The following is an 11,923-nucleotide window of genomic DNA, read 5'->3' on the forward strand; positions in this document are numbered from 1 at the left end:
GAGAAGCATCCGCATGTAAAGACAAGCAGCAAACCCATAAATACAGGCACACACAGAGGTGCACGGTGCAGGGACACACACCAGTGACGCAACAGCATCGGCACCTTCCATGATCCGAGGCAGCAGCCGGACACCTACTCACATTAGAGGGATGAAATGGAAAATGTCACAGTGAAAGTCAGAGAAAGTCATGATGAACATGACATCAGCTAGATGGCATTTCGATGCACTCATTAGTTCAAGTGAACAAGAGATTACTGTTGGGATGAAAAGAAATGAAGACACTAGAGTCGGCAACTCCACCCACTCAAACACAAGTGGAAGGACTTATTTTAGAAGTCCGGAGTTCGAGAAGTAAAATCCCAGTCATCTTATACAAAGACACTGTTACATGACTGACATTTAGAGCACTGCCAAGAGTAGGATGGACGAGGTATTCTTCCAGTTGAATCATCTAAGCAATGAGCAAATTGAAAGAGAAAGATACAAGACAAAAAGAGAGAAATCCCCTAAAACTACTAAAAGGATCTCTTTCATTCATTCATCTTCTGTAACCGCTTATTCCTGTGAGGGGTTGCGGGGTCTGCTGGAGCCTATCCCAGCTGTCATTGGACAAGAGGCGGGGTACACCCTGGACAGGTCGCCAGTCTATCGCAAATAAGTATATTGACAAAATTGACCTGAAAATGTACTCAGCACTTCAAATAAATTTAATTTTGCAGCTATGTGTTCTTCACAATTGTACTAATACACCACTCTGCATTTGTAGCACCTCTGACTGTTTGTGACTCATAAGTATTGGAGCATTTAAGGCCTTCTTCTGACCAAAGCTGATGGAAGAAGTATTATTTTTAAGAACATAAATTATAATAAATAAACTTAGCCATAGTATTAACCTATAGTGTAAAATCATTGTGTGTTACTATATGATGACAAATGCTGGCAAACTAATTGAATCTGGCCTTTCTTCGCCTGTCGTATTGTCTTCATTTTCCTCCTACTAATTATTAATCCTCCCTCTTTTTGTCTGAGCCTCATTTCTTTCAATCCATTCTTGTTATCTCTAATCAAGACAACACTTTACGTTCCTCTTCTGCACCTGAGACCCAACGAGACGACACACACAGAGACTCGGCGGCAGCAGCAGCTTTTCAGTTTCCTCTCCTTATTGACCACTACAATGGCAATGACATTCCTGCCAGTGCACAGATGCACCAACACATACGCACACATTCGTCAAACCACTGAACCATGGGATGTTTGGTTAGCTTCTTGCCTAATACAGGCAGCTGGAAGGATCCCATGGTTACATTAGAGCGCCATCCAATCCAGCCCCCTCTCCACCAACACTCTCCTCTCTGGTGCATATCCACACAGCCTTCATGAAAATGAATAATGCAATTAGCGTCGTCTGTAATTGACCCTTTGCATTAGCATAAATAATGTGTCTACATGCAGGGAAAGCCGACACAGTACAAGAAATAACAACGCTCCGAGTGTCTGTCAGTGTCAACATGAGGAGAAGGAGACGCTGTCTTCATTTTATGCTGCTGCAGGGGCTTATTTCATAACACTGAGATTATGAAACTCTTTACTCCCAGCTGGACCTGCCCACCTGTTCTTGTCTGTCTGTCTGCACTCACACATTGTCATACATATATAACCCGCATACTGTATGAACGCTAAACTATACAGACGTGTTCACCGTCTTCCCTCTTTCTGGGCTTTTCCTCATGCACACAGACACACACAAAACTACACAATTTATCCCAGTCGGGCTACTATCTGACTGGTCGCTGTCAAATGACATGTGATGAACAGAAATGTAAATTTTGAATATGTGCCAGAGAATAAGTTTAACTAAGTGCTGTGCTTAAATCGTAATGATTACAAGAGATCATTTTTCAACAGAGATGATCCAGTATTATTTTCTGTATCTTCTTTCAGTGGACTCGTACAGTTATATTATCATCATGTTTATTTCTTGATTTAATTCAAAATCTCCACACAGCTTATTTTCATATTTAAGTAGCTTTCTTTGCTACATTAAATTAATAAAATTATTAAATTATTACTATACAAAATCCTATATTTGAAGTACTGTCACAGCTACATCTAAAAACTATGACCATATGAATTAGTGAACAATAAACTTATTTATTCAGTACTTCCTAGGACTTGTACTTTTGTCCTTGGACGCCTGAGGACACGTGTACTTTCGCGGAAATGATGTTATACGTACCACTGTACACTTACACCGGTCAAACATTGGCCACATGATAGACAAGGCACAGAATCCATTACGCACACGCCCGCACACCCCTCTTTAATGTTACAGCACCCATCTATTATTCAGCGAGAGCAGGTGGGAGGGGTGGGCTGAGGGGGTAGCAGGGGCAGGGCTGAATGGAGAGTGGGTGTGGGGCAATCAAGGGTGGCGACGTGTGCGCGTGCGTGTCGGGGACGAGGATGATTTTAAAAAAAAAAAAAAAAGAGAGAGAGACAACCCCCAACCCCGTGTACAGCTCACTCTAGTTCCATGAATGGCAAATTGCAGGCGTTCGCTGAGATGGAGGGCCTGAGGTAGACAAAGACCAGGAGGGGGAATAAAGACCCTACGACCCACCAACCCCCCCCCTTACTTTCTCTCCATAGACTGTCACACTTCAGATGGGGGGGGGGGTTGTGTCAATATGGTATGTCACTGATGAAAAGCCAAGGAACACAGAGCACAGATTAATGTGGTGATTAATTGATCTCACACAAAATATCTATGATAGTGTGTTAACTTATGAATTAGTACTCATCGCACAACACAACGGGGGGGGCACCATTAATTCTTTGGGTATTTGGAGTTAATCAAAACATTTAATAAACTGAAAATGTCACCTCATGGACAGAAAGGAGGAATCTTACACGAACTATGAATGTCTGTACAAAATTCTGTGTCAATGATTGCAATATTTGATATTTCACTCTGGACCTCTATAGAGAAGCTCCTATATCACAGCTAGCATCTCTGAGGACAGCACAATCCAGGCAACCTTTTCACACCTGTAAGTAAGAACACTAGACTGAGAATTTACATATTCAGCAGCCACTGTGTGTCATAAGAACCCAAAGCATATGACTTTATAACAAAACGCCTACACTCTCACTGTTCACAGTCTGAGAGCAAAAACTAACTCCAGGCAAAGGAAGAAAAGCGAAGATGATAATGCGGCATTTGAGACACAGCTGGTGAAGAAAACTGAAATAAAAAACAAAAACAAAAACAAATAAACACTCACCTCCCTTGTTTGTTCATAGCAACAATTAAACGCACAAAAAACGCACTGCAGCGGAGCCGCTCATTGATCAAACTGAGAGAACTAGGTTTTGTTGCTGGGAGCCAAAAAGTGACGGTGGTCCATTCAGCTAAAATACCTCCCACTCCGACACCCACACACACATCAACTGGGTTTATTTTGTCTGGAATGAAAGCTATCGGTAAACAAAATCAGTGTGACTGTCAAGCGGGGGATCAGTTCACTGAGGAGTGTGGTAGAGAGAGGAGAGGAGGGCACCAGGGTGTATTTATTGAGACACACCAGGAACCTGAAGATCTTTCTTTTTGAGAGAAGAATACCGTGACAAAAGCAAAATACAGAAACATGCAGACTGACGAACTATGAATCAAAACATATATCTGATTGAACTGGTTAATCTTTTGGTTGATTTAATGTAAGAAAATAGAAGGATAATGACATGGCGCCCTGTTGTCTAATGGTTAAAGCTTTTGCCACATAAATTTCCATGGTTCAATACCTGAGGCCGACAGACCTGCCGACTGGCTGCATGTCAAAGACCTCTCACTCCGCACATTTCCTATCTCTATAACTGACCACAAAAATAATCAATACATGAGATGTATATAACATTTTCTTAGAGCCCAAGGTTCTTTTTTTTTTTTTTAAAGTGTCTCATTTTGTTCAACCAACAGCTCAAAGTTCAATTTAATAATGATGAAAAACGAAAGCGCACTGAACTTGTAATGAGACATGTTGGGGCTTTTCAGTCTGGTAAATGGTGGAATTGATTATTAAAATATCTGCAATGTTTGCGTCACGTAAAATAAAAACACATTTCTGAATCTCCGGTGTATTTTATAGTACTGTAAAAAACTATGTAAGTAGGTGTGAAATTTTGATAAAGCGGAAAATTGTTCAAGATGAGACGCAAGACGCTTGAAATGTTTGATATTTTAGCCTGAAAAGGAAGTTAAGCAGTTAATTATAACTATCGAAAAGGGTTGATTATATTTCATTCTATTAGCGAATTGACTCACTGGCTAATCATTTCAGGATTTTTGGAAAAAAACAGACACAAGGCACACAACACAATGCTAAATTGCACTGATCTCATTCTTATACAAAGAACTTCATGTCAGACTGCCGTCAGTTCAAATGGAATAGAGCTAACTCACTCTCTAGTAAGTGAAAAACAGGATTTTATATTTATGCTTTCTGTCCATTGATTGATATTCTGATGGACTATCTCCACCACAACCAATTAAGGTGTTATAGGAAAGGCTGCTATAATTGCACAGATTAATAATTACTCTACATTAAACAGTCCAAACAACACGTACGCCTCTGTGCAACACATCTAGAGCCGTGACCGGCAATGCGTCACGCGGTGAAGCCGCAGGATGTACAGAAACATATCTTCTAAACCTGGGAATTCCTGTGATGTAACGTTTTACTCAGCAGGAGAGTGACTTCCTCTGTGATGAGCAGGCAGCATCACTGTATGCCTGTGTGCCAAGTTCACAGGCTTTTAGGACAAATGAGGTGAACGAGGTCTGAAAGAGTGACTGGGAGAAACAGAAACAGAATAGAGAGAGGATGAAAGGTTTAGACAGGGTGATGTGGTCACGTTAAAGAGGTGGAGGGAAAAGAGAAAGAGACAAACAAAAGGAGGATAGAGAAAATAAGGGGAGAGCAGCTCACTTTCTATCAGCACAGGTGTGATCAGTACCAGTGTCTGACAGGGCAGTGCTCCAGCCTATGCAGTAAATCACTTCCCATTATGATGGAGCTTTTAAATCACACAATACCTGGACTGCTGTAGACATTAACACCCATATATAGATACACAAACATCCATCCATAGACGAGCCAACATTGGCAACCACCGGAGTTCAGGTGCTAACTGCACTGCTAAAAAACAGGCAGTTAACAGCGCTGCAGAAATCAGAGAAATATGAGTATTTGCCTGGCAGCACTACAGTGACCACTGTCACTTATAAGACTGGAGTCAGCAGTAGTTTAATGTGCAATATGTGCTTGGGGAAGAACATAATGTAAACGTCTACTCAAAAGTGTTATTCAGGCCTGAGAGAATGACATATGACTCCCGCTGGGATCATTTCAACAAGCACGTTGCCATTAAAGAAGTCATTTCATGGTCATTTCAGGGAGAAATGAAGCCATCCTGTGATCCTGTAGTTACCCTAGTTATCAGCTAAGACACTGGACATTAAAGATTTTTAGGAAAAGGGAGAATAAATCTGCTACTACAGCTGAAAAAAAAAAGACATCAGTATACACACAGATATATAGTTAGAAAGCCCGATGCATGGACAGGAAGACAGACAAACAGACAGACAGAGTCAATAATGTAATACTCACTGATTCAGTTCCACATCCAAAATGAATTTTCTGCCAAAAGCATCGACTTGGAAGCTTGCCTGGGCCACATGGTTCACCTGAAAAGGCAGTTAAGACAAGTTATTTACAATCACTAAAAACAGCCATTATCATATTCATTGCTTAATTCATTGTCACACGCATAGATCAATTCTCATCTGCATTGACGGATGGCTGTGTTGTCTTTTTCAACACCAACCAGCAGTAAGAATAAGACCGTCTTCATTAAGACATCAAGGTCTGTCCTTTTCTTCATCTGGATGCCTGAAAAGGATCTTACCGTAATGTTTCAGCAGCAAATCAGAAATTCTCTTTAGCTGATAACATACCGTAATGTTTCAGCAACAAATCAGAAATTCTCTTTAGCTGATAACATACAGGAATGGTACCTTTAAAAAAAACAGTAACGCTGATTTTTGTGTTCACCAGATTGGTTTAGTCACATTTTCACAAAGCCAGTTATTCCCAGAAATTCTGAATCAGCTTATCGTTTTCGCCACCAGGTTTTTGTCCCTCAGCCAGGACATACAGCGTATGCACACAAACACAAAAATGCAGTTTCTTCTTTGCCGGCAAGTACCATGTGTGACTGGCAGATGATCTGATGTGTTAATTCAAACACTGGGCACATCTGGTACAGGCTTCATTACACACCATGTGGTTGAATGAGAACTCCAAACAATAATTCCTCCGGTCCAGGAGAGTACCAATGTTGACCTTAAAAAAAAAACACACCCTCCCCCTTAGGCTTGGCCCACAGGCTACCTTCATTACATATTGGACACTGCATGACAACGAGGGGAGGAGGGGTTTTTGTTCCTGTTTCAGGAATTGCCCCAGTGCTCACCCAAGGATGACCTTAGCACTAGCATCCCCAGTGACCACAGACTCCATTGTTTGTAGGAGCGTGTCTTTGCGTGGTCAATGCATATATGAGCAGCTAAAAGGGAGCACGCACAAATGACAACCCCACACTTGGGATGAAATCTAATCTGGCAGACTGGATTCGTGATGGGAGGAGGTACCAGTAATTGTGCTTAATGAAAGCGCACCCCGGCTTGACTGAGCTGGGCCAATATTAAGAGACAATCACTGACTCTTCTTACATTGATTTCTGACTTATAGGAGGCCAGACTTTCCACTCATGATTATCAAAGTATGACTGGAAGTGCTTGCAGTTCTCTGCACAGAGAGGCAGCCAGGGAAACATGTGAACCAGCACATGCATATTACTCACACTGATTCCACTTGAACCGTTTGTTTTTCCACCAAAACAACAAGAGCACTTAGCTGAACTCCCCGCCACTCATTCAGTGGTGTTTGTGTCTGGGACTGAAAATAGGCGATGCAACGGAAGTCTATAAATAACGTCCCGTGTATCACACATTTTCAGAACTATTTGACAGATTTGTTTTTAGGCTGTTGATCTAAAAACAGCCGATGACTGATCAAACCTTTATGGAAGTGACATCACAAATTTCAGCTCTCTGGAGAATAGAGGCCTAAGAACATAAATCAAATCCAACCTGCCGTTGTCTCTCTCCTTCCCCATTAGTCTGTATTTCTTTCCCAATATCAATTTTTATAACTTGTTAGAAATCTGTGGCTGTTGTTGACTATCTGTATATGCAGGATCTTCTGTGCTTTAAACTCAGGATTTACATGCTTCCCTTAACTGACTACAGAGAAGGCCTATAACTCTGGAAAACATGAGGCTTTAGGCAATGTTCGGCGAGATTTAAGGAAATCTTAAGAATCTGTGCCGAAAACTGTTCTGTTGATACACAGAAATGTATTTCCTGGCTTTAAAATTCAGCTTCCAGCAAGCGCGTGTTACAAATCTGTGATGAGATTAGTATCAGCTTCAAAGGGAAAATATTAAAATGATATCTGATGGCAGATGGTTCCTGTTAGCTTGTTTACCCACTGCACTCCAGCTCTGTCTGAGGTGTGAGAGAGACAAAGGGTTAACACCTCCCTGCATGCTACCATCTGTAACCCTCTCCACTCCCTGAGCCTTGAACAGGCTAGCCTACACAAGCCACACAAATTAAAAACGCATGACAGGTTTGCACAATGCTAATTGACTCATCCCTTAAAAAGAACCAAGCAGACAGTCTGCTTCACTGAGCACCCTTACAGTGATTATGATTATTACAGCACTATATTGGTTATTACTGCCAAGGCCAAATAGCTATAGCAGACTTTCGCAATCATTCTGTTAGATTTTAGATCGATTTTGCAGGTGGTCATGTCAACCATAATGCAAAACAAAGTTCACGTAATGCATAGCCAGCTTTACCTACAAGCCTACAGATTTGTGGTACGTAACACAAAGAGGCTAACATCCAAACACAAGCCTGCTGTACAAAAAAAAAAATCTAATCAAATCACAATATATTTTTCATAAACAACAGCAACATTTTTTAAAGGGCTGACTTCGGACATGCTTTTAGTTAATAATTAGAGTTTACAGCGCCCCCTACTGGACAATACTATATCACGCTAACGCTGTTTCTGAATGACCTTAAACAAAAGAGAAGCTAGCATTTCTCTACTGTTATTTACTGTGGCAAGCTAGCTTGTGGTCCTTCTCATTCATGAATAAGGTAAAAATTTGTGCTTACCAAGACAGCTGTCCCAGCAACAAGACACACAGGATGCAAGTTAGCACTAAATTATTAATTATCCTGGTTGCCCAGATGACTTTTGCTGACGATTTCCTAAATGTACAGAGTGCTCAGTGTGATCTGGAACAATTGATATGCTAAACTGAATATTATATGTAGGACAGTCTGTTTTTAAGAAGGCAGTAATGACCCATATAGCACCTGCAGATTGTGTAATTAGTGCGGTCTTCTCCTATCTAAATGTTTCAATGTTTTTTTTTTTCTTTTCTGCTACGCATGTTATTAACTAATTATGATATTCCCACCGAGCATGGAAGGAGATGAGATGAAGGATAAAAAAGCTGTAAACAGAGAGATGTCTCCAGAATGCATCATTGCAGCTCACACAGCCTCCATGCAGACACTCCTCTCTCCACCCTCATAACATGAAAACACCGTGTACCTGCGTGGAGTCGGAGCTGGCTTTCACCCTGGTGCTGAGCTCATCCTGTGTGATCTGGCTGTGGTTGTGCTTGCTGTAGAGCAGGCGGAGAGGCACCGTGTCCTCTTTCCCGACAAACCTGCCCGCATCACGAAGAGCCTTCAGGCTCGACAAGGCGTCTCCTGCACAGAGAGGAAAACACCGATTTCATCACAAGCCTGTTCCTCCGCGCTGAAATCACCCGTGATAAAAACACATTCATCTCAAACACTGAACACATCTGAAATGTCGATTGGTCCTTGCTCTTTTGATAACATGGAGCAGCTATCGGCTAGGTGCACATTTCAGATGTAGATCAAAGAGCAGTCTGGACTATGATTAAAAAATAGACACGGGCCTTTTGATAATGATAAAACGCCTTTTCTGCATTATAATAATTCCTATAATATTCAAAATATTATCAGTTACCATTTGGGGCATCGGGGCTGCTCAGATGACCGACGTGCATCAATTCATAGACGCACAAAAGGGAAATCCACCATCGCGGGCGCATCATCAGCATCATCACCTTTCTCTCTCTGGCTGGAAATTATAAACAGTGCGGTAATCCAGGAGAAGGCTTTCGGGGTCCTGCCTTCGCTAGGGGAGCTTGAAGCCGGGGCTGATCGTCTGGTTAGTGCAGTCCCATTGATGGGGGGCCATCGGGGTGCTTGTGAGTCTGAACGCCGAGCGCGTCTGAGCGCACCGAGACCCCGAGGATCAGCGGCACGGAGGAGGCATGGAGGGGAGTGAGCGAGAGAGAGGCAGAGAGGCAGAGAGGGAGGGAGGGAGGACTGGGGACACCTCCTTAAAACATATCAATGTCCAGCGGCTCACTGCAGAAACGCCTAATGCATAAATATGAGCGGAGGCAGGATGGAGAAAAACTGCGGGCCCAGCCTTCCGCCGACTGGACCGACTGAGCTGATAGCCTATAAAATCTCTTCCATGCAAAAACAGCAGGAGCGCCATTCCTGCCCAATTCCCACTGTTATTATCATCATGACTCATTCACTCAGTTGTCGAATTGATTGTTTTGGATCAACAGAGATGGAACACATGAGGAAAGATTAACTGAAGAGGTTCAGAGATATAAATATTTGTAGTCTTCGGCCAAATTTTGTCGAAATTTAGGCGAAAGTTTCGGTCGCCATTGACCCGACCGACTAGCTTTTGAGTGTTGTTTTTACAGAGTGAGCCAGACTGACAAGCGCACATGTATAAATGGCTCGCACCAGCATAGGCTGTGTACCTAATTTTCCATGTTTATGTCCCGCTGTACTCTAAAAGGGCCTTAACTGAGGAGGTTCAGAGATACAAATGTTGGGTAGCACTTTATAATACCATGTGCTTATTAACTCGGAACAGTGCATAATAAGCCGTTAACAATGCATAACTAACAGTTTGTTAACGGTTATTCCCCGTCACTAACTGTTAACAAGCAGCTTGTACGCAGCTTATAAGCATATTTATTCAGAGTTTACAAGCAGCTTGTTAACTGTTAAAAAGCAGCTTGTAAGCGCTTATAAGCAGCTTTTTAAATACTCACAAGCATATTGTTACCAGTTAACAAGCAGCTTGTTAAGCATTAAAAAGCAACTTGTAAGTAACTTAAAAGCAGCTTATAAGTGCTTACAAGCTGCTTTTTAACGGTTAACAAGCAGATTTGCAGATCCCGGATCTAAAGCGGGGACTACTTCCTATACTTTCACTACCTCAAACATTTATCCCTATATTTCACATGGCTCGTCTCTGAATGTCACTTTCAAGGGTACTGCTCCAACCAGGATTCGAGCCCGGGTCTCCCACATCTGAGTCTCAGCAGTTACCAAATGAGCTATACTCAGATGAAATAACTGTGACTCTTTCCTGTAATGACCTTGATACTGTGTATTCCATGTAATATAGTTAACTAACGGCAAGGGTGATGAACCATATGCAGCGGTTGATATTTGATTCCTGTCCCTGCCTGTTAAAACGCAGCTTGTAAGCGCTAATAAGCTGCTTTTAAGTCACTTACAAGCATATTTTAAAGAGTTAATAAGCAGCTTGTTAAGTGTTAAAAAGCAACTTGTAAGTAACTTAAAAGCAGCTTATAAGTGCTTACAAGCTGCGTTTTAACAGTTAACAAGCAGATTTGCAGAGCCCGGATCTAAAGCGGGGACTACTTCCTATACTTTCACTACCTCAAACATTTATCCCTATATTTCTCATGTCTCGTCTCTGAAAGTCACTTTCAAAAGTATTGCTCCAACCAGGATTTGAACCCAGGTCTCCCACATCTGAGTCTCAGTAGTTACAAGTTACAAGCTGCGTTTTAACAGGCAGGGACAGGAATCAAATATCAACCGCTGCATAGGGTTCATCACCCTTGCCGTTAGTTAACTATATTACATGGAATACACAGTATCAAGGTCATTACAGGAAAGAGTCACAGTTATTTCATCTGAATATAGCTCACTTGGTAACTGCTGAGACTCAGATGTGGGAGACCCGGGCTCGAATCCTGGTTGGAGCAGTACTTTTGAAAGTGACTTTCAGAGACGAGCCATGTGAAATATAGGGATAAATGTTTGAGGTAGTGAAAGTATAGGAAGTAGTCCCCGCTTTAGATCCGGGCTCTGCAAATCTGCTTGTTGACCGTTAAAAAGCAGCTTGTAAGCACTTATAAGCTGCTTTTAAGTTACTTACAAGTTGCTTTTTAACGCTTAACAAGCTGCTTGTTAACTGGTAACAATATGCTTGTGAGTATTTAAAAAGCTGCTTATAAGCGCTTACAAGCTGCTTTTTAACACTTAACAAGTGTAGCAGACTTATGTCGGTTGCTAGTACAGATGAAGTCAGGGACTCAGGCCGTAATCAGGATCTGCACATTTATTTCTGCGAATCAACAAAGGGGAGCACATGAGTCACACACACGGACAATGGAGTGGTTTCTCTCTCTCCAGCTCGTAGCTTTTTTTTTTCCATACAAAATAATATGAATTTACTCCTGTAACTTTAAATGCAAAAAAAAAAAATGAAATATATTAACACTTCAGTGTCAAATTAACTCACTGGTATTACATCAATATTTAAAAAAAGAAAAATACAGGGTAAAGATAAACTTAAATGAATCTCTCATTTACAATAACTCTTTCTTC

At 41.6% G+C, this 11,923-nt stretch overlaps 1 protein-coding gene across 1 annotated transcript in view; it reads right to left on the bottom strand.

Moving 5' to 3' along the window:
* Positions 1–9,306, bottom strand: part of adam22 (ADAM metallopeptidase domain 22) — a gene marked incomplete at both ends in the record, with an annotated part of 51,154 nt that extends 41,848 nt beyond the window's left edge. The window contains 3 exons of the mRNA XM_084557861.1: positions 5,673–5,749; positions 8,763–8,923; positions 9,210–9,306. Coding sequence (XP_084413987.1) covers positions 5,673–5,749; positions 8,763–8,923; positions 9,210–9,306 — 335 coding nt within the window. The remainder of the gene's footprint in view (positions 1–5,672; positions 5,750–8,762; positions 8,924–9,209) is intronic.
* Between the last annotated feature and the right edge of the window lie 2,617 nt (positions 9,307–11,923).

Source organism: Chelon labrosus (genome assembly GCF_963514085.1).
Source record: "Chelon labrosus genome assembly, chromosome: 12".
In the NCBI taxonomy this organism is placed as follows: Eukaryota; Metazoa; Chordata; class Actinopteri; order Mugiliformes; family Mugilidae; genus Chelon; species Chelon labrosus.